General features: G+C 37.5%; 1 protein-coding gene across 7 annotated transcripts in view; it reads left to right on the top strand.

Moving 5' to 3' along the window:
* KIAA1549L (KIAA1549 like) overlaps positions 1 to 23,853 on the top strand; it is a 282,022-nt gene that overhangs the window by 159,247 nt on the left and 98,922 nt on the right. For all 7 annotated transcript variants that reach the window (XM_031942379.1, XM_031942382.1, XM_031942380.1 and 4 more), the window contains 5 exons: positions 1,833 to 1,948; positions 10,469 to 10,688; positions 11,843 to 11,976; positions 16,311 to 16,473; positions 18,234 to 18,293. In XM_031942379.1, coding sequence (XP_031798239.1) covers positions 1,833 to 1,948; positions 10,469 to 10,688; positions 11,843 to 11,976; positions 16,311 to 16,473; positions 18,234 to 18,293 — 693 coding nt within the window. The remainder of the gene's footprint in view (positions 1 to 1,832; positions 1,949 to 10,468; positions 10,689 to 11,842; positions 11,977 to 16,310; positions 16,474 to 18,233; positions 18,294 to 23,853) is intronic.

Consider the following 23,853-nt stretch of genomic DNA (forward strand, 5'->3'; position numbering starts at 1 on the left):
CATTATCAGGATTTGGTTTTCTTTTTTGTTTTTATTAGCTCTAAAATATTTTTGCTAAAAGAAACTAGTAGAAGTCAACGAGTATCCATTACTTATATTCTTAGAGTTGCTGAGACTTAAACGCCAGTCATATAGCTAGTATATGTCAGTTGGGATTTGAATCCAGGTTTTTTTTTTTTTTTTTTTTTTTTTTTTCTCTAAAGCTAGCCGTCTCTTTATCACACCATACAACAGCATTAATTTACTTGGCAAAAGGGAGGGTCCTGGTTAAGCTTTGAAGGAATTTTGGAATCCCTCCAGCAGCAGTAGAGTTAATGCAATGCAGTTTCTGATTGCAGTAAAGAGATGGCCTAGAACACACAGCATGCTATTAATAGTGCTGTTGAGCTCTGCTATAAAAAGGAAGTTGATAAATTATTTTAAAGATTATATTAATGCTGAATGCACCTGTCTCTGTTTTTCTACTCTTCCTTCACCTCTCTCAACCTAAGAATGAAATGAAATGACATATTTAAATACATCCCTGTCTTAAAGGGGATACTGTGAACATCATCCTGGCGTAGAGACTAATATCTCCTCAAGCTTATGGGCTCTTTTTTGTTACTATTCAGTTGTTTTTCAGTTGTGTCTGATTCTTCATGATCCCATTTGGGGTTTTCTTGGCCGAGATACTGGTGTGCTTTGCCATTTCCTTCTCTAGATATTTTCTAGATGAGGAAAGTGGGCAAGTGATTTGGCCACATTCACACAGCTGGGAAGTGTCTGAGACCAGAAACTCAGGAAGATGAGGCTTCCTGACTCCAGGCCTGAGACTCCATGTATTGTACCACATAACTGCCTATCTTCCATGTCTACTAGATCTTATTCTCTGTGGGTGTAAGTGAGTTAAGCTACTCATAGAACCCCTTAGAGGTAATGGTGATGTAAAGACCTCAGGGGGAAATAGTTTTATAACCGGGTCTCAGAAATAGTTATAGAACGCTTTTTAAAATGGAAGAAGAAAAAAAAACACGTCTTCTCCCTCTTTCTGTCAATTTCACCGGTTAACTGAATGTCAATCAATATTAAAGCAACCAGAGCTGATTTTAATTGGCTGTTATACTCAATTCCTCACCTGTAAAATGAGCTGGAGAAGAAAATGGCAAATTACTCCAGTGTCTTTGCCAAGAATATTCCAAATGGGATCATGAAGAATTGGACAAGACCAAAAATGACTGAACAACAAACAACCCAATCCTGGATGGCTTGATGATGATTGGTAGTTCAACAGGTTAATGATAGGGAACACATGAGTGTTGGTGAGCCATGGATGCTTTCTTGTTTTCCCCTGCTGATTTATCATAAAAAAGGTTTTTCCTTCCACCCCCTACTGAGAATCTGAGAAGTATGCTCTTTAGACCATTGTTTGATAGCTCTTTTACTGCCTTGCTAATTCTTTCTGCCTCTAAATCAAGCTTAAGTGTTCTCTGGTATAATTATGAGCCGTTTAATAATATAATTATGACATATTTTACAAACATACATTTGTTAATATAATTATGACTTGCTTTTCAGAAGCTTCCTCAGTTCCCCTTCAAATCTCCTGGCTCCAATTTCCATCCCTGAAAAGACAGCTACAATTTGGTTTCTACTCATTGTTTTAAGTGGGTTCTAGGACTTTTTATTCTTGGTTCTCTTAAAATGGTCTTCAATCAGGGCTCTGAACACATAGATCTGTGCTCAACATTTTTATGAAGAACTTGTACAGCAGAGGAGCAAGTTAAAACCAGATTGTTTGAAAGGATGGAATATGACCACTCTGCACTAATGTGTGTGTATGTTTTTTTGAACAGTTCTCTTTCTCACCCAGAGGAGGCTGCAGATCAATGATTCCCTGAAGCCTGACGTAACCAAAGGGCTCACCCAAGCCCTGCAGAAAGCTTTCCACCAGAATGATATCTATGCACACGTAAGCTACCATAGCTTGTTTGAAACCAAAGTAACCCATCTGTTTCTCTTCTTTCTAACTAGAGTTTGGTTTTCTTTTATTCATAGAGACTATGTTTACCCCTTAAGTAGAGGAAAGACCTCAAGGGCTTGATAGAGTTCTCTCCTCCAGTAATAGAACATGGAATATTAGAACTAGAAAGAAGCCCCGATATTTCCTGTGGTACACTCCTCCCTGGCCCTTCCTCTACCCTACAAGGAAAATAGGGTCCAAAGATGTAGAGTCAAAGAAGACAGAATGGAACTCATAAGAGATCATTAAGCTCAATCCCCTCATTTTACAGAAAAGGAAACTGAGGTCCAGAGAAGTCAAGGGATATATCCAGAGCTAATTGGATAAATTAAAACCCTGCTATTTAACAAAGGCAGGTCCTTAGAAACAGTGATAATTTCCATGTGGAGAAACTGAGACCCAGAAAATTAAAGTCATAGAATCATCTTATCCTAGAATATCAGTGTTGGAAGGGTCCTTCTCAGAGATCATCTAGCTGAACCTTGACTTCTCTGGGCATAGAATCATAGAGGGTCAAAGATAGAAGGACCTCAGACAACTTCTAATAAAGAGTTTCTTCATCTTTTTGTCTCATGGGCCCTATTGGCAGTCTGGACAAATTTATGAACTCCAACTTAAAATGCATTAAAAATACAAGAAATTATAAAGGAAATCAAATATCTTGAAATACAAATATCCAAATATTTAAAAGAACCAAATTCATGGATCCCAGGTTGAGGATCAACCCCTGATTAGCTCAAAGCTTCTATTTTATAGATTAAAATACTGAAGCCTAAAAAAGGGAAGCATTTTGTCCAAGGTGTCACAGCTAATTACACTATCACTATTTTTTTAGTTACTTAGCAAAGGCAGACCATAGGAACAAAGCTCATTTTAGAGAATGGCAAATTTTAGGTGACTGACATTTTGCTGTTTGACAATTGTGTGAAACATTCCAATTACCCAGGGTTTTGCAAAAAAATCTGACTTCATCAATAGGGTTTCCAACAAAGCACTGCCCACTACTTTTCCTTCTAATTATACTATCCACAAAAATGGTTAGTGATTTATATCTGGAAATTTTAAAGTCATTTAGCCTCATGAATTAAGATCGACTTGAATTGGATTGCCAGCAACAGACATGGAAATGGACTTTTTCCTTGGCTACAGAATGCCAAGTACTATTTAGCAACTGCTGAATGACTTTGATCACCCAAAGAACAAGTGATAGATGCCTTGTTTGGGCCCCATCCAGGTTTTTAAAGCTGTAATTCTAAACACTTTAGAGAATCAGAATTGATGATGTAGGTTCTAATTAGCAATTGGACACTTCAAACACCACTGCCAAACTTAGCCTGGGTCCCTTTCATATCACGTACCTTTCATTTTCTTTGTTGAATATTTTGTTGTTCAATGGTGCTTAGCTCAGCACTTTTGGGGGACAGAAAAAGAGAAGGCTCTCCATACTTATCCCCCCTCTAAACAGTGTTTTGAAAAGCCAAAGATGTATTTATTCCCTTACAAGTTTTTATGTTTCTTCCATCAAGAATTTGGATTTAATGGTCCAAATTTGAACTTTTCCAATTGGTGGCAGCTGAATTGATTATTTGATGGAGATGTAGCCAAGATAAAGAGGATAGCTGAGTGAGACTTAGGGACTTTGAGGTCAGAGAAAAAAGGTATCCCACTCCCACTCCCACCTATGAGAGCTAGCTTTCTATAGAAAATGTCATTGACATTGCTAATGATGATGTTTTATATATCATAGCAGGAGCTTTTTTAAGTATCCTTTTTATTTGACAGTTTGTTGAAGGATATGGATCCTTTTAAAGAATCTTTCTTGTAGAAAAAAATGATGATAGGAAAAGATAATGATAAATGTCAGAGGAGAAAAATGGGACACTAATATATTGTTGGTGGAGTTGTGAGCTGATCCAACAATTCTGGAGTGCAATTTGGAACTTTGCTCAAAGGGCTATTATACTGTGCTCTTTGATCCAGCAGTGGAGGGCCTGTATTCCAAAGAAATCATAAAGGAGAGAAAGGGATCCACATGTGCAAAAATATTTGTAGCACCCCTCTTTTTGTAGTGTCAAGGAACTGGAAACTGAGTGGATGCCCATCAGTTGGACAATGGCTGAATAAATTATGGTATAGGAATGCTATGAAATATTCTTGTTCTAAAAGAAATAATCATCAGGATGATTTGAGAAACATGAACTAATGCTAAGTGAAGTGAATAGAACCAAGAGAACATTGTACACAACAATAATATTATGTGATGATCAACTAGGATGGACATAGCTTTTTTTTTCAGTAATGAGGTGATTCAGGCCAGTTCCAATATACTTTTGATGGAGATAGCTATCTGCATCCAGAGAGAGGACTATGGGGACTAAATGTGGATCACAACATTGTATTTTCACTTTTTTGTTGTTGTTTGCTTGCTTTTTGTTTTCTTTCTCATTTTTTCCTTCTTATTCTGGTTTTTCTTGTGCAGCACAGTAAATGTGGAGATATGTGTAAAGGAATTGTACATGTTTAACATATGTTGGATTACTTGCTGTCCAAGGGAGAGGATGGGAGAAAAAATTGGAACACAAGGTTTTGCAAGTGTGAATGTTGAAAACTAACTTTGTATATATTTTGATACTAAAAAGTTATTTTAAAAAAGAATCTTTTTTAGATAAGTAAAGTAAAAAATACAGAATTACAAAGAAAATTAGTGATATTTAAATACAGCTATTACAATGTTAAAAAAAAACAGTTCTTGATCCCAGATTAAGAACGATGTTATAGACAAAGTATATTTTAATAGATACGTGATCCAATAGACACAAATCTTTCCTCCAGTGTTGCAGATTTCAACTCATCCATGATTTTTCATCCTGTGTGCTTTTGTGCTCACTAAACAAACCTCTTTGTATTTAAAAAATATTTTGTAGGAATCATGATAGTACAGACACTATCCATGTAGTAGCCACCACTCTTCATATGTGACTGGCCCATCCTCTCTTCTGATCATATGTATTCTGCATGATATCTCTTGAAAATCTTCTTGTGAACAAAATGTCTAAAATATACTTGGGGGTACTTTTGCCTTTGCATTTTCTTTGGGTTACGATGGTTTTAATTCTTTAGACTGAAGCATTCTATGATTTACAGCCATACAACATTATCTAGAGAATGTTGGCACTAAACAAATGAATTTTTTATTTTGAGGAGAAGCTCAAGATCATTGAAAAACAGTCATTATGTAGATGTAAACTTGCCCATTGTCTCCCCATTCATTGTGGTCTCCTTTTGTCTGTCATTAGTGCCTCTCTAAAGATGTATATATTAATGGCTAATTGAATAGAATCTCCCATATAACTGCATGGTCATATGTTTGAGCATAGGCATTTTTAAATCCATTTATTTTTTCCACGTGAAATATTAGGCCAGTTTTTATTTTCCCCAGGTACATGTAAAACAAGTTTTTACTTTTGTTTTTTAAAACTTTAAATTCTAGATTCTTTCTCTTCCTCTCCACTCCCACTCCCATTAAGGCACATGTGAAGTTATGAAAAACATTTCCATAAAAGTCATGTTGTGAAAGAAAACAAAGCCAGTTGCTCTTAAATAGCAGGTGATTTCATTGAGGAGCCCCTGTGGTATTTGGAGTTTGATGTCATCTGCAAACAAAAGCATCTGAAAAATCCTTACTCTCTATAAGCAAAAAGAAAAAAATGACAAAAAAAAATCCTCTTTCCTTCCCTTACACTCTGTGTTAGATACCCTTTGTTACTATAGTAAGCATGTTTGGCAAATATACATACATCTGCCTGTTTTTTTTCTTTTTTATTAAAGTTTTTTATTTTCAAAATATATACATGGATAATTTTTCAGCAATAATAATAATTAATAATAATAATTTTTCAGGGGTCCTGCAAAACCTTGTGTTCCATATTTCCTCCCCTTCTCAACATTAACATGTTAAACATGTTAAAATATGTTAAATCCACTACATGTATACATATTTATACAATTATCATGTTGCACAAGAAAAGTCAGATCAAAAAGGAAAAAAAATAGAAAGAAAAGAAAATAAAGCAAACAACAACAAAAAGAGTGAAAATACTATATTGTGATCCACACTCAGTTTCCACAGCCCTCTCTCTTGATATCAAGCCAAAATGCACTTCTCTGAAATCTTCTCCCTTTGTTCCTAATGCTCCTTTCTGAAAACAAACAAATATAATCTATCTTCCTGATGACAGGCCACCTACCCAAAGGTAGCTATGTGAATCCACATCTTCTCAAATGTTCTTCTAACTTCCTTATCCTGCATTAAGTTGTTAAAAAAAAAATTGTGTTTCTGCTGATGTTGAGAATATGTGCTTATGTAAATAGTGACAAATCTGTTCTATATTCCATCTATTTGTTGTCTTTCCAGTTTCAAATATAAATGCTCTCAAGATGATTTGTCTTAATTGGAATTCATGCTAAGGTTTCTGTAGGTTCATTCTCTCTGTTTATTATCTCTATTATTATTTGTAATATTCCAACATCTTCCTTCATGGTGTTTTACAACTAGATTTGCTTTATAGTAGTGGTATCCTTAATCCTTTTCTTCCTGACAAGGAGATCTAGTGCTTGCTGACTTCAGTTTTTTTCTGGGTTCCTTTGGTCTCCTCATTGTGGTGACTACCTTTATATTGGTGATAATAAAATTAAATATCTTTGTCTTGGTTCATTTCCCATTTTCCAGCATTGAGAGCTAATTTGAATTTATTGAGTTAGAACTATTGTAATTGCAAACAGAGTCTTTGACTCATCATCATCATTTTTTTCTAATTTGTTGTTTTTTTTCTTTTTACCATTTTTCAAACCAGTCAGTCATCTGACTACCCAAATGGCTAATTCTGAAATGATTTCCATTTTAATAAACTTGTTTCTTTTCTGTAAAACATACCCATTTTTCATTTTTTGATGTTATTCATCACTTGCCAAGTCTCCATCGCATGCTTCCTTCCTTTCTTCCTCCTTCCCTTCCTTCCTTTTTCTTTCTTCCTCCCTCCCTTCCTTCCTTCTTTTCTTTTTCTTTCTTTCTTTCTTTCTTTCTTTCTTTCTTTCTTTCTTTCTTTCTTTCTTTCTTTCTTTCTTTCTTTCTTTCTTTCCTTCCTTCCTTCCTTCCTTCCTTCCTTCCTTCCTTCCTTCCTTCTTTCTTTCTTTCTTTCTTTCTTTCTTTCTTTCTTTCTTTCTTTCTTTCTTTCTTTCTTTCTTTCTTTCCCTTTCTTTCTTTTTCTTCCTTCTTTCCTTCCTCCCTCCCTTCCTCCCTCCCTTTCTTCCTTCCTTCCTTCCTTTTTCTTCTTTTCTTTCTTTCTTCCTTCTTTCCTTGCTTGCTTGTTTTCTTTTTTCTTGCTTGCTTATAATACATGCTTCAAAATACATGTATAGATAGTTTTCAGCATTCATCCTTGCAAAACCTTGTGTTCTAAAATTTTTCTCCCTCCCTTCCCCCCTTCTCCTCCTTCCCTTCCTCCCTTAAGAAAAAACTTCCTTAGACAGCAAGTAATCCAATATATGTTAAACTTGTGCAGTTCTCCTATACATATCTCCACAATTATCATGCTGCACAAAAAGAAAAAAATGAGAAAGAAAACAAAAAAAAACCAGGCAAACAAAAATCAAATGTTTTGTTGTGATCCACAATCAGTCCCCACAGTCTTCTCTCTGGGTGTGGATGGCTCTTATTATCACCACTTTATTGGAATTGGCCTGAATCCAAGAGCCACATCCATAAGAAGTGATCATCATATAATCTTGTTGTTGCCGTGTTTAGTGATCTGGTTTGGCTCATTTCATTTAGCATCAGTTCATATAAGTCTCTCCAGGCCTCTCTAAAATCATCCTGTTGGTTGTTTCTTACAGAATAATAATATTCTATAACATTCATATACCACAATTTACTCAACCATTCTCCCACTGATGGGCATCTACTCAGTTTCCAATTTCTGGCCACTATAAAAAGTGCTGCCATAAACATTTTTGCACATGTGGGTCCTTTTCCCTCCTTTAAGATCTCTTTGGGATACAGACCCAGTAGAAACACTGCTGGATCAATGGGTATGTGAATGATTCCTTTCTTAAGAAAATACTGATATACATACAGATCTGAAACTTCTAAGTAATCACTAAGTCTTTTGGCCACTCTCATTTCTGAATCCTGAACCATATGTTCCAGCATTTTGGTGGAGAGGAGCATTCTTCCCTGTTCATGATTTCAGGTTGAAATCATCAAGTGTCAGAATATATGTTTGACTTTGTCAGGAAGATCTTATATTCTTTGTACAGTCTCTGCTTTTTCTTTCCCTGCAACAAATGTTGCTTTGCAGCTGCATGATTGTATTTTTGCTTACATACTCCATAAGCACTCAAAAGCAACATGACCAAGTATCTTATGAAATGATGGTTCTTCTTACATTTTGTGTGTATAATAAAACAACTCAGTTAATGTCTTTATTTGATTGGCAAGTGATATGTAGTAGAGGGAGCCCTAGTATTAGATGCAAGAGAGACAAAGGTTCAATTCCTGTGACATTTATTAGCTGTATAAAAATGGGCAAGTACTTTACTAAGACTCAGTTTCTTCATTTGGAAAATGGGAAAAATAATATCTGGCAGGGGTGTTGGAGAAAGTAATAAAATATTATATACAAAAGAATTTCTAAGTCTTTGAAGTAATGTACAGATAACAATTATTACTCTTTGCTACTTCAGCAGGAATCTATGAGTCATAATTCTATTTAGCTGCACTCTCCCTTTGTCTCCTGCTTTCAGTTATAGTGAGAATGATATTTCTGTCATTCAGTTCCTTGAGGAGTATATCAGTCTCTTCACTGATAATTGGACAAGCATCTCTGATTTAAATCACCAAAAGTTAAAAATTAATGTTCATAGGCATTCCATAGTAATGCTATATATCAAAGATTATAGGCATTGTCAAAAGCATTCATAGTGAAAGAGAGAGCTTTAACTTTGGAAAGCTGAGTGTGCAGTGGTTAGAACCTTGGTCTTGGAGTCAGAAGGACCTGGATTTGAATCTTTTCTCAAGCACTTCTTAACTATGAGACTTAATGGAAGTCTCAACTTTCACAGCTTCATTTTCCTCATTTACAAAATGAAAAATAATAATAGCACCTATTTCATTAAGACTTTTTATAAGAATCAAATGAGACAACATGTGTAAAGTGCTTTTCAAACTTTAAAATGATAAACATTATTTTTATTAGCTATTATGAACTGACAATTAATAATAATAAGGCTGATGATGAGCTAGCTAAATTATTTTCATGATTATAAAAGACTTTTCTTGATGTGATCCTATTTTATCCTTTCGACAAACCCTTGGATTAAATAGTATTGGTTTCATCATCCCATTTTTCAGACAAGGATACTAAAGCTCAGCTTTGATTCTTGAATCTTATCCCTGCTGCCTTTTGCCTGTATAACCTTGACACTTTTCTGGCCCCAAGCTTCCTCAGCTATCCAAAGAGGGCACCGGACTCAATGATCTCTTATACCTTCTTTCTCTAAAGCCTATAAGTAACAATACATATAAGATTAAATGAATTATCTAATTTTCACATATCTAGTAAGTAAAGTGAGCCTCAAACTTGAACTCAGACCCTCAGACTGAAGACGGCCCTCTTTCAACTACAAAAACTCTTTTGAAAAAAATAGGATCATTATGCAATTTTGTTGTTTTGTTACTACTGCTACTCCCATCACTTCTTCCCTAGTTGAAAGAAAACTGAATATAATTACTGTTTCTTGTATTTTCTGTCACTTAGTAAAATTGAAATCTTTCCATGCTTTGCTAAGTCAATTGCATGTACCTCCTAATTTTAGTGTATGTCTTCCCTTTGAAAATGTGAGTTCCTTTTGGGCACAAAGTGTTTTCACCTTTCTTTCCATTCCCAGCCTGGCACATGGTGAGTAAATGCTTCCTAAATACTTGTCAACTGACTAACTCCATTTCTAAAATAATCACAGTAATCATTCTTAAATATTTATAGTGTTTTTTTCACAGTAGTCCATGTGAGTATTAGTATTTCCATTTTGTAGTATCAATTATATTCTCTTTTATTCTAATTCCTTGAAATTTTCTAATCTCTATTTGGCCTATCTGGTCTGTTTAGCTGGTTTCTGTTAGCTGAAATGTTCTTTTGCCAGAATATCATATGTCTCGGCTACACCGACCAATTGTTTGTCACACCAAGACCCAACATGATTCACTTCCAATAAAACCCAACAATCAATTAATCAGCAAGCACTGATTATGTTCCAGGTACTTGTTGAGGGGAAAACACCTTTATTGGATGTAGTTTGTATTGCATCGTGATGGATGAAATTATTAATTGTAGAAAACTCCTTTAGAGAAATGTGAAAATAAGCTCTACTTAAATTCCTTATGGCAGGCTTGTCTGTTCCCATTTTTTCTTTCAGGTAGAAATTCTGGAACATTCCCACAATGTGACAGTTGGCTATTATGTCACGAAGGGGAAACTGGTTTATATCCCTGCTGTTGTTGTTGAGGTCCTGGTTGCTTATGGCATTAGTAATGTCACTGCTGACCTGAAGCAGCATGTGCCAAATCTGCAGTCTGTGGCAGTACTGGCTTTGCCATGGAACCCCCAGCCAGCCTACGCCTTTCAGCTAAAGACGGGTGAGTGTCTCCTTGGGGAGCATCTTTGGAGGGTTCTTTAAAGGGAGCGAACCATTTTATTCATAGATTTAAGAATGGAAGAGAGGAGAAAACACAATTTCAAAAGGGAAGCCAAAAACAACAGCTCACATAGTTTTATGTCTTACTTCTTGACATGTGTTGACTTGACATGTCTTACTACTTGTCATTGTGGAGAAGATGCTATGTCCCTGATGCTTACTAATGCTATAACCAAATCTTCCTGATCCTAAATCCAAGACAAAACAACTCGCATGAGTGTAGACTCATAGATTTAGAGCTGGGAATGACCTCAAGGTAATCAACTCCAACTTCTTCATTTTAAATGTGAAGAAACTGAAACCCAGAAAGGTTCAGTGATTTGCTAAGTGACCAAGGCCAATTCTATATCTACACCAACTGGGTAATAAAGAGCTGAGGCAGGATTTGAACTCAGGTGACCTCCTCTAAATCAAGGGCCTTTTTTACTCTCCCTCACTCATACTTCATAGTTCATCTCATGCTTTGAGATATACTACTTCATCTGCTTCTCATAAGAACACTGTGAGAGAAGGGAAAAGAGGGAAATATCATTTACATATTACACCTGAGGAAACTGAAGCTCAAGAATATATAATAATACTTACAATTGGCCACACAGTCAATAAGGGGTAAATCTAGGACTTGTATCTGGTTCTCTGAGTTCCAGCTTAGTTATCTACACCAGGCTGCTCACTCAATATCAATTTTGGTGGGAGAATGGGAATGTTGCCATCCTCCACTAATTTAATTTGGTACTAGTTGTACAAGTGACTGGGCATTGAGGCATTTAAAGAAAACAATTTGAAGATAGTTATCTCCCCATTTTGTGCTGCCATCTTTCCCTGAGCAGATGCTAACAGATACACTTATTATAATGAAATGAAATCTTTTGGTCTGTAGGGAACCTCGGCTTTGGCGGTGCCTCCAATTCTTACACTTAATAAATCATTTAAAATGCTGTGCTCTGTGAGCAATTCTTGCTGGGCCTGATCATTACGTACATCGTGTTGTGATCAAAAATAGTGTCACAGGCTATCATGAGCACAGTTAGTCCAGAAGGATGGGAAGTCCATGTTTTGTCAGAAGCTGATTTTTCTTTTTGGCTCTCTTTCTAGTGTTGCAGTTTGTGGGCCAGTCCGACAACATCCAGTCCTGCAAGTTTGCTCAGACGATGGAGCAGAGGCTGCAAAAAGCGTTTCAGGATGCAGAGAAAAAAGTTCTGAGTACCACTAGCAATCTGACTGTGGAGGTAATGATCTACTTATAGGAAAAGGCAACTGGGGTGAGGACGTGGGATGGGGAAAGGGCAGTCCAACCTGCAATACAATTGTGTCAGGAGTCAGCTTGTGATGATGATTGCTGAGGGTGAAGATAATAACTAGAATTTATATAGCATTTAAGGTTTGCAAAGTGTTTTTACAAATATTATTTCATTTGATCTCCACAACAACTTTGGGAGATAGGTTATATATATTTGTATACACACATAGAGAGACACACATATACCTGGCTTTAGATACTGGGACCCTCAGCCATTCAGTCAATAAATATTTAAGGGCCTTCTATATGCCGGGAACTATGCTAAGTGTTGAGGCTATAAATAAGATGCTTATTGAAAGAATAAATGTATGTAGGAATGAATAAATGAGCTCCCTGCCTTGTTGTAGGAGATTACCTTGGCTAAGTTTATCAGAGATCCCTCTCCATTAGGGAGATTGGAAAGGCGCAATCTGGTATCATCACACTCAGCTGGATCCTCCAGGCTAAACAAGCAGCCATGGAAAACCATTTGACAAAAACATTTAGAGTACTATTAAAACCTCTTTGATGGTCATCCTAGTAAACTTACTATATCATCAGAATCATGTTAAGACCAAGTATTTAGAGTTATGTTTTTTTATTGTTACAGCTTTTTACTTCCAAGATATATGCATGGGTAATTTTTCAGCATTGACCCTTGCAAAACCTTCTGTTCCAACTTTTCCCCTTCTTCCCCCCACCCCCTCCCCCAGATGGCAAGTAGACCGATACATGTTAAATGTGTTAAAGTATAAGTTAAATACAGTATGTATATACATATCCATACAGTTATTTTGCTGCACAAGAAAAATTGGACTTAAAAATAAGGTAAAATTAACCTGAGAAGGAAATCAAAAATGCAAGTGGACAAAAACAGAAGGAGTGGAAATGCTATGTTGTGGTTCACACTCATTTCCCATAGTTCTTTTGCTGGGTGTAGCTGGTTCTCTTCATTATTGAACAAATGGAACTGATTTGGTTCATCTCATTGTTGAAGAGAACCATGTATTTGGAGTTATGTTTTAGAGGATATGGTTTGACCAATAATATATTTGGATCCATGTACCCAACCATTTTATACAGAGTCTCTCTATAAAGGCATAGTATAATTTGAAAGCACCAAATTGAAAGCAACCAACTAGTTGAAGAAATTAATTTTCATTGATATCTTTTGTTTCATATCACCTATATCCTGTCCTCAAGGAGCTTACATTCTAATAGGATTGACCCAGCATGGTAGAAAGCTTCCTTTTGATTTTTCAGTATTTTGTGGATACCAGTATTTTTAGTTTGCTGGAAACCTTCTAGGTATTTAAATATTTTGGAGGGGACCCCTTGGACAATCCATCGACATATCATTCCTTGTTCTTGCTGCATAATATAGAGAGTATTCATAGATGCAAATGAAAAGAAGACAACGGCTAGAAAGTAGACCAGATGGCTAATTAAAGTCTATCTCTCTCTCTCTGGCCGATCATACATGAGAACATAATGAGATGGAAAGAATATTGCACTTAGAGTAAGATGATCTGGGTTAAAATTCCACCATTTTCATTTACTTCCCATATGATGTTTGGATGAGTATTTTCTTTTTCCAGAACTCAGTTTTGTCATCTTTAAAATCAGGGGACGTCCTCTAAGGTCCCTTTTCTCTTTCAGTCTGTGATCTTCGATAATATCTTTTATAACCCTCGTTGCACACAAGTTACTATTGATGATATGTTGTAGCCAACTTCTATCAACCACGTTGCTCTTTCCATCGCCTTTGGGTAACCTACAATTATGATTTTTCCAATGATACATCTGATTTATAGCATCATTAGAAGGTTATTGATGTACAACACCTAGGCTTTGTTGGCTGAGAATATCTTTGGATTGTTGAAAACACTGCACAATACAGAGTATTTTGTTCTATTTAATTCTAGTCCTAGGTTCGTTTGCAGTGCCTGTCGCAGATGTGAGTATTAATGGATAACATGAATATATTATTCATTCATTTTTTGGTAATAAATAATCATCTTCATAACCACATGGGTGTGATTGTTCTGTAGCAATTACTAGACCATTCTCTCCAGAATACCTATGGCACTGATTGAGACCCTGAAGTATTCCAGGGCTTAGTGCAATTGGTAAAAACTCATCTTCATATTGGCAGACCAGAAGAACTTCTGCAGAGAATTCTTCAGAACAGCTAGATGGTGTAGTGGATAGAGTGCTGGATCACAAGGGAGGAGGATCTGAATTCAAATGTAGCCTCAGATACTTCCTATCAGACATCTTCCTAGTTATGTCACCTCTGTTTGCCTCAGTTTTCCCATCTATAAAATGGGGATGATAAATAATGCCTGCCTATCTCCCAGGGTTGTTCTGAGGATAAAATGAGATAGCATTTGAAAAGCATTTTTCAAGCCTTAAAGAGCTATATAAATATTAGCTATTATTGTTATGTTTATATTAATTACCATTATTACTCACAGGGACTTTGTGCTCTATGTCTTCCAACATAGTGTGGAATCCTGTTAAGCAAACATTTTAGGACTTGTGTGATATAATCAGAGAATTGTTGAATGAGGTTCTCTGTAGTTGCATTTGTCAAGGATCACAGGATAATGAAACTAGAAGGGATCTTAAAGTATTATTTTACTACTGCTGCTGCTGCTGCTACCACTACTACTGCTACTAACATTTAAATAACATTTAAAATTTGTAAAGCATTTTATGGTATCTCACTACATTTTATATATATATATATATATATATATATATATAATATATTGGTGTATATTACTACTGTTGCTACTGCTACCATTACTATTACTAGTACTTAAATAACCATTTAAGATTTGTAAATCATTTTATATGTTATCTCATTTTATATATATATATATATGTATATATATATAATTATCTCATATCTCACAACAGTCCTGTGAGTCAGGTGCCATTAGGACCTCCATTTTGCACATGAGGAAACTGAGGCAGAGTGAGGTTATTAAATAGCTTACCCAGGACCACATATCTCAGATCTTCCTTACTCCAAATCCAGCACTCTGTCTACTATATCACTTAGCTGCCAAAGTCTAATACTTTTGTTTGTTTATTTAGAGTAAATAAATAAAGATAGTAAATCTTTCCATGCTTTTCTGAAATCAGGCTGTTCATCATTTCTTATAGAACAATAATATTATTCCATTCCATTCATATACCATAAGTTATTCAGCCTCCTTCTTAAGTACAATTCCATCATGATGTTTTTTACCTGTGATCTTTGCCTACAGGCAGCTGGGTAATATACTGGGTTGAGCACTGGGCTAGAGTCAGGAGATCTGAGTTCAAGTCCAGCTTCAGGCACTTATTAGCTGTGTGATCTTCACTTAGCTTCATTTGTCTCAGTTTGTAAAATGAACATAGATGGCGTAGTGGATAGAGCAGTGACCCTGAAGTCAGGAAGACCTGAGTTTAAATCTGACCTCAGACCCTGGCAAGTTACTTAACCCCAATTGCCTCACAAAAGAAAAAAAAAAGATTAAAAAAATAAGCTGGAGAAGGAAATGGTAACTCATTTTAGTATCTTTGCCAAGAAAAACCTAGATGAAATAATGAAGAGTCAGACATGACTAAAAAACAACTAAATAATAAGTATGGAAGCAGTTTGCCAGGTGGATAGTAGGAGGATGAGATGAGAGGTGTGAAAACCTGCTAGAAGGCTGATGTCATCCTTCAGGTGAGTGCTAATGAGAGCCTGAACTAGAGGATGAAAATGTGGAAACAGATGGATGAGATACAGGGATGGAACTGAGAATCAGCATGGTGAGTGGTAATGAGATGAAAAACTGGACTTGGAAGGGAAGAAAACCTGGATTCAAATTCTGCCTCAGTCATTTACTAGATTGTGACCTTAGAAAAAATCACTTAGCTGCTCTAAGTCTCAGTTTTGTCATCTGTAAAATGAGGGGACTGAACTCAATATCAATTAAGATCCCCACTAAGCACAACTATAGTCCCATGATCCTTCCTGCTCTAAATCTGTGATCTCTAAAGCAACCAACTAGATGTGAGAGAGAAGGAAGATAATACCAAGGCTTTGACTAAGGAAGAACAAAGATTCAGGAGTGAATTGTGAGGCACTGAATGAAATAGTGAAGTCAGAAGTTAGACCAGACAAGTAGATGGAGAGAAAGGCTCTCGAAAGCTGCCTACTCCAACACCTCCATCACACCATTTCCTACAGCTCTTTGAAAAACAGTGACTCAGCCGGCACCTCTCATTGCTTCTTCTCTCCAGATTTTGAATACGTCAAACGCCTCCCAGGCAGTAACCTTGACTTACGCAGTTTGGAATCAGAGCACCCTTCTCAACGGCACAGTCTCCAGCAGCCTCCTGAGCCAGCTGTCGGCCGAGTTGGTGGGCTTCTACCTCACCTACCCACCACTGACCATTGCAGAGTGTGAGTATGCTCGTGGGAGGGAGCTGAGGTCACACTCCTGGGGACTCTCCTCCAAAATGGCCTTCCCTACAATCGCATCTTTCAGCACTCACCATGAGCTTTCATCTCATTCCATCCCCACCCTTTTCCTGGAAACAAGGGGAAAAAAAATAAAGGTGTGATGGTTTTGAGTTGAACAGACTAAAAGTTGCTCACTTAACTGGCAGGGCTTCTTTCCCTCAGCCACCAGGGTTGATGTCATTCCCCCAGGTCGCCAGTTGGCAGAAGTACCCAGGCCATCAGGTAACAAGGCACCTGTTCTATGTCGAGACATCCCAGCCCATGCAGCTTCATGATGTAAATTCATTTATAATTAAGTCTCTCAGCTCCCCTTGATGAAAGTCCCCATAGGGTTGTGGGCTTCCTCTTGGAGCCTGCACCCTCTAATGATACAATTGCATAATCCTCATTAAATGCATTACCTGCGTTCTCCTGAGACTGTGGATCCTTCATCTCCTGCCCCAAGATGGTTTTTTTCTTGCTAGCCACAGATAAGCAAAGAAAGGTCTGAGCTTGGAGATCTAATTTTTCTTTCACTTGGTGTGTTGTCCAAGGGTGGAGGGCAGGTTTTCCATTTATTAACCAAAAAAATGTGTTTCTTCTAGTTGATTCATCTAGTTGATTTAAATCCTTCAATAAGGACTCCATGGCATGCTCTTGGGTATTTCCATGCGATCTGGGGAGAAGGGATTTGGGGACCTCTGCATTTCCCTAATCCCAATCTCCTTCCTGACCACATGTGAAGAATTTTTTTTGTCATCACCTTCATATTTTGATTGTCATCAAATTGTAAAGAAGCTTGAGACTGACAGTTATAGGAAGTGCTGTCTGATCAACTAAATTTAGTTTTTAGAGCAAAATGCATATCATCATCATCATCATTATAAATTTTTGGTCTAATGATGCAGGGAACTCCCAGTTTGTGAACTCTCTCCATTGATGTACACTGGCAGCTTGTGGTCTTGGAGACTCCTCTGGGTCCTGAGAGACTATATGACTTGCCCACAGTTACACTCTGCCATTATGTATCAGAGGCAAGACTTGAAGGCAGGTTTTCTTGATTCAAGCATTAGACCTCTATCCACTATGGCATTCAATCTTTCAATAATAATAACAATGATTATGATGATGATTTCTTTTTAAAGTGCTTTATAATCATAGGGTATCGTCAGATACATAGATGCTCCACTAGAGCCTTACCACAATCCTATGGGCTGGTGGGAGAAAGTATGTGATTTTTTCCTAAGGTAACTTATATGAAATGCAAATACTCAGGTCTTTAGACTTCCAAGTACAATTATTTTATCCATTACACCAGAGGGATAGATGCCCATTCCCTGAAAAGATTAGCATTTTTGTAAATGAATAAAAACAAAGATCTAGGCAGGACAGCTCCCATTTGATTGGAAATATGCCTCAAGAGTACTGGCATTTAATAAGAAAACCACTTTATTGTACTATTCTGGCTCAGAGCTACAAATCCTAGAAAATGGCGAGTCTGCAAATCAGCCCTCGACTAAGGATATCCATTTTCCAGATTGTAGACAATAGTCCCGTCTGTGTTATGTGTTAATAGTCACCGAGCATGAGAAGGCTAGATTTAGTTGATTCATTCTTCTTAGCATGCTTGAATTTTCTTTCACAACAAACATTTGTAAGAACCTGTCCACTAGGAAAAATATAAGAAAGTATGCTTATCTTTGTTGTTTTGTTTGTTTTAGCCTTGGAATATCCAAACCTCGATGTCTCAGAAACAACTAGAGACTATTGGGTGATTACAGGTAATTTGGGTTCTCTCCTCCATTGGTTTGGGCTGACAACTGCATGTCTTCCACTAATGTATCTGGCCCTTTTGTCCATTCTGACTTATTCACTAGAGAGTTCATTCCCTGGATCAATGGCAGGTGAGTATGAAAAAACAGAGGTAGAAGAAGAGATCCTGCTGGAGATGACTTGAATTAGCATAATCACCGATACTTCAGGATAGCCTCCTTTGATAAAGAAAGAAAAATAAAGGTTTTCACTTAATAGATCTAGCCTTTAATTTAGTAGCTTACACGTTCTGTATGAATCAGTGCTGTAGAACCAGGATATGCAGTTTCTTTTTAATTTTTCCTTAGGGAGAGAGTATGAAAATGTGTTTTACAGGCTTGAGAAACTCCTGGTATGGAAACCTCCTTTCCCAATGTAGATGAGCAATTTATCAGTAATGTAAAGGGATGTTAAGAAAAATAAAGATAAGAGAAGAGATCCTGCTGAAGATGATATTGAATAAGTACAATTACTGATGCTTCAGGGTAGCCTCCTTTGAGACAGAAAGAAAAATAAAGGTCTCCATTCATAGATCTAGCTTTTAATTTAGCAGCCTTCAAGTTCCATGTGAGTCAATGGATCACTGTGGCAGCCAAGGAGACTAATGTGGTCTTGGGCTGCAGAAAATCTGGCTATGGGCCTGCTCTACTCTGTTGTGGCCAGATTTCTTCTGATGGGTTGTGTCCAGTTCTGGATACCATGGCTTTAAAAGGACATGGATAAGTTGGAGGGAGAATGTCTGGAGAAGCACAACCAGGATGGTCTAGGGTCTCAAATAATGCTATATAACAATTAACTGAAAAAAACCATGCTTCATAGTCCAGACAAGAGAAGGCTTAGTAAGGGACATGACCCATATAGCTTCAAATATTTAAGGGGGCTGACAAAGAAAAGAAGGATTAGACTTCATCTGCTTAGTCCCAGAAGGAAGAGTTAGGAACAATGGGATAAAGACCTAAGGAGACAAATTTAGGCTTGCTATAAGTGGAAACTTCCCAACAATCAGTGCTGCCCCAAAGTAAAATGAGTTCTCTCAAGAGGCAATAGGTTCTCTATCATTGGAAGTCTTCAAGCAAAGGCTAAATGACCATTAGTTGAGTGCATTTTATAGCTAGATTCTTTTCCTCACACTAATTAGAATTTATATAGTTTTAATATATTTTTTACTTTTATTTTTTATATTTTTATTATATATATATTTAAAAGTTTACAAAATGCCTTACATTCATTATCTCATTTTATTTTCATCACAATCTTGTTAGGTAGGTGCTGTTTACACTTGAGGAAACTGAGATACAAAGAGATAGAATGTCTTGCTTAGGTTCATGCTGTTAGCTAGGGAATGTGTATTAAGGGTCTTCTGCACTCCCAAGTGCATCACTGCCCACTAACTTGATGTTTCCTGGGGTCCTCTGCAATGCTAAGATTCAGTGATTCTATTGTGGTGGGTGCATTTTTCATAACTCTGAACGGGGACTTTCCTTTAATGAATCAATCCTTATAAACAGTTGGACAATGTCATTCTTAAGTTGTTTACTATGACAATGCCATCAACACATTTAAAGTGAGCATGCCCTTCTACAGTCCCTTACAGATTTTAAATTAAAATCAGAAAAGATACCTGTCATCTAACATTTAAATATATATTAAGCACCTACTATGTTTCAGGCATTGTGCTATGTCCTGGGGATTCAAAGATAAAAACAAGTAGGATCTTTCCTTGAGAAGTTTATATTCTTCCTCAGTTTCTTTTTTACACAAATATTATACCCATAATTGTATTAAGGGACCCAGGATACATAGTTTTCTTTCTTTCTTTTAAACTAGTGAGGGGGGTATAAAGCTTTGATATTATTGATTGGAGGAACTCCCAGTATGGAAACTCCCTTTTCCTACATAGATGAGCAACTAATTGGTAATTTAAGGTCATAGAATTAGAGCTTAATAGGGTATTGGAGGTATTTATCCTGATGCTAAATTTGACAGGCCCAGAAAGGTTAAGTTGTCCAGGTTAATAAAGGCAGGCATTAGAAGAACAACTTTCTAACCCAGGACCTCTTGAGTCTAAATCTCATTTTCTTTCCACTGTACTCTTGCATTTATAAACTTAAAATTGTTTTGGGTAGGGGGCAGGACCAGGACTGGGACTGAAAAGTTAAATGACTTGCCCAGAGACCTACAACTAGAATGTCATAAATAGAATCAGGTTTTCCTGACTCGAGGTCCTCTGTCTATTCACTGCCATGCCATCATCATTCACATAAAAAGGTAAAACGTTCTTCATATAAATCTCAAAGTATTCTCTATAGCCATAGACAGCTAGGCAGCACCATGGATAGGGCACAGGATTTAGGAAGAGTAAGAATGATTCCTTCTTGGAACTCTTATTAGCTGTGTGATCCTGGGCAACTCATTTAACTTCTCTGTTGTAGTTTCCCCATCTTTAAAATGGGGATAATAATTACTCCTACCCCCCCAGGGGTGTTCTAAGAATTAAATGAGTTAACATGTCAAGTGTTTTCCCAGTATTAAAATGCTATATGAATGCTAGCTATTGTTAGAATATAGTTATTGAGTATTGTTATTACTATAAAGGGAGGACAGAAGTAAAAGAATTCTTCCCTGCTTTCATTTTCCCAGCTGTGGGTTCTCTAACATAAGTTTTCATTTTTTTTTCTGGAGCAGCTGTTAAGGGAGAATTCCTTATTGGCAACTCCTTTGCAGGAAAAAGATAGCTGTAGGAAAAAAGGAAGGACTGATCAGGCAGAAAAGGTGATAAAAGGATGAGGAGGAGAAAGGGAAGGTAGAAAAGGAGGAGAAATAAAAGAAGAGGAGAAGGAGAGAAAGAAAGAGAAGGAAGAGGAGGAGGAAAAGGAAGAGAGGAAGAGGAGGAGGAAAAAGGGAAGGGAAGAAGGAAGAGGAAAAGGGAAAGGAAGAAAAGAAGGAAGAGGGGAAAAGGGGAGAAAGGAGGAGGAGGAAAAGAAGAAGGATAAGGAAAAGGAAGAGAGGAAGAAGGAGGGGAAGAAAAAGGGAAGAAAGGAGGAGGAAGAGGAGGAGGAAGAAGAGAAAGGAGGAAAATAAGCAAGAAAAGGTGGTGAAATAGGAAGAAGAGGAAGAAGACAAGGAGGAGGGGAAGGAAGAGGAAAAGGGGAGGAAGAGGGAGAGAAGGAGGAAGCAGGCAGGCAGTTGCTATAAGCCAGGAGAGAAGTGCTTAGGAAGGCAAAGCCTGTCACCTCCCAGGGGCCTCAAATGAAGCTGCCAGTAGAGGTTCAGAGTGCCTCCCTCCCTCATCTCCTCCCACACCCAGCACAGTGCCAAATACAGATGAATGTCTCGGCTTGCCCACAGATTTGAGAGCTGGATCTGGGGACTCTCCTCCAATGCTGCAGTCCTTGAGTTGTTCCTTCTCTCCCTGCCAGGTTGCTTTTAGAATGGAAGTTTCTGGGATTCATAATTTATAGCTGAGGTTTCTGATGTGCATTGGTGAAGGGACTTCCTATACCAGAATCACAGCTTTAGAGATGGGGGAGCCCCAGAAATCTTGGGAAATTTGATCTTGATCTTGGGAAACTTCCACCTCAGTTTTCTTATCTGTTAAAAGGGGATAATGACAGTACTCACTCCTATAGTTACCTGTGAGGAAACTGAGACTAAAAGTGAGTAGCCCACACAGATAGAGAGTGCTACTTTCCCACTACACCATGCTGCCTAGACGAATTCAAATGTAGGTCTATACTTCAGCCCTCCCCCTCCAAAGGACACTCCCTCTTCCACTCCCCTAACATGACTGTTCACCTGGTAAGAGGGCAGGCCAAGTTGAGCAAATTAAGCAAGCTGCAGCTTGTGGTATAATTAATTACTCAGTCAACCAACATATATTAAGTGCTTGCTATGTGCTAGACACTGCTAAGTACTGGGGAAACAGAAAGATGCAAAAGACCATGCCTGTTCTCCAAGAGTTCATAATTTAATGGTATAATAAATAAAACACTAGAGTGAAACTCCAGAAGACCTGTATTCAAATCCTGTCTTTGGTGCCTCCTAGTTGGGTGACTATAAGCACATCTCTTAGACTGACCTCGGTTTTCTCTTCCATTAAATGGAAATAATTGTGCTAATGGAACCCACCTCCCAGGGCTGGTCTGTGCCTCAGAGAGGTAGATGCAATGCTTTACAAATTTTAAGTAGTAGTTATTGTTGTTATTGTAAGTATGGAAAACACTAGCTATAATCCACTACACAACTTTAATAGTTTGGAAAACCAGTTGATCTTATTCACTGTTGTTGAGTTATTTCAGCTGTGTCCTACCCTCCATGACCCCATTTGTGGTTTTTCTGACAAAAGATACTAGAGTGGTTGGCCATTTCCTTCTCCAGCTCATTTTACAAATGAGGAAACTGAGGCACGCAGAGTTATATATAACTCACCAAGGGTTACACAGTATCTGAGACTGGATTCAAAGTCCATAGATGTGTCTTCCTGATTCCAAGCCCACATGTCCACCACACTACCTAGCTGATCTTATTATATTTATATATAGAATATATAATACATACATTACATATCACATATATTTATAATATTATATGTCCCAGCTGATCTTATGATATTTGCAGAAATCATTTTCCCATTTGGAAAATGGGTGTTAGTTTCACAATTATAAGTTCCTCTTGGTTTAAGGTGATTCAGATATTCTTAATCGAAGGGAAATTCTCTTAAGGTGGAACAGCCTCTAAGGTGAACTCTGCTGGCAGCCAGGACTAAGCTTGAATCATAGGGGACTTCCAAGGTAATCTAAGTGTATTTCCCTCTTCAACCCGTCCATCACGGAGTCCTCTGAGGTCTGCTTGCTATCCCATTCCACTCTGGGAGAGCTCTGATTGTGAGCATGATCTCCTAGCCAGACCTGCCTTCTCTACAATTGTGTCCATGCTTTTATTTATTACCTTTGGGTAATAAATAAATAGTATTTTATTACCCCTGGATGCCTGTAGTGCTTATGAGATGAAAGTCAAGGTTCTCATGTCACCATCTGCTAATTAAGGTCCCTTGAATTGATTCTGTGGATCCACGATGCAACGAGGGGCTGGTCATTTCTTAAACATGGTCCACTTGTTACAAGGGGAACCAGGAATGAGTGTGGACCTGAGGTCAAGAAGTTGCACACAGACTTCACCATCACTGTGTATGTAGTTGGGAAGAACTGGAGAAAATGGCAATGAGGAAGCTTCGCTTCTGTGGCAGAGAAGGATGGAGGGAGTGTAGCAGAAGGGGAATTGGCACCTTGGTACAAAAATCTTTGCCTCCCACATTATTTCTGCTTCTGCTCATGGGGTTCTGACAATGAAGCACGCCACGGGAAGACATCCTGGTAATTAATGGAAGTATCGCTGTGTGCTGTAATTGGCCAGATTTTCATTTTCTTTTACTCTATGGGAGACACTAACAACATGGGGGTTTTCTCGTGAGGTTCAGGAGAGTTTCCTCCATTTTTAGCTTGTCAATTAAACACTCAGATATAATTCCCA

This window comes from Sarcophilus harrisii, chromosome 6 (assembly GCF_902635505.1).
Source record: "Sarcophilus harrisii chromosome 6, mSarHar1.11, whole genome shotgun sequence".
NCBI classification, from domain to species: domain Eukaryota; kingdom Metazoa; phylum Chordata; class Mammalia; order Dasyuromorphia; family Dasyuridae; genus Sarcophilus; species Sarcophilus harrisii.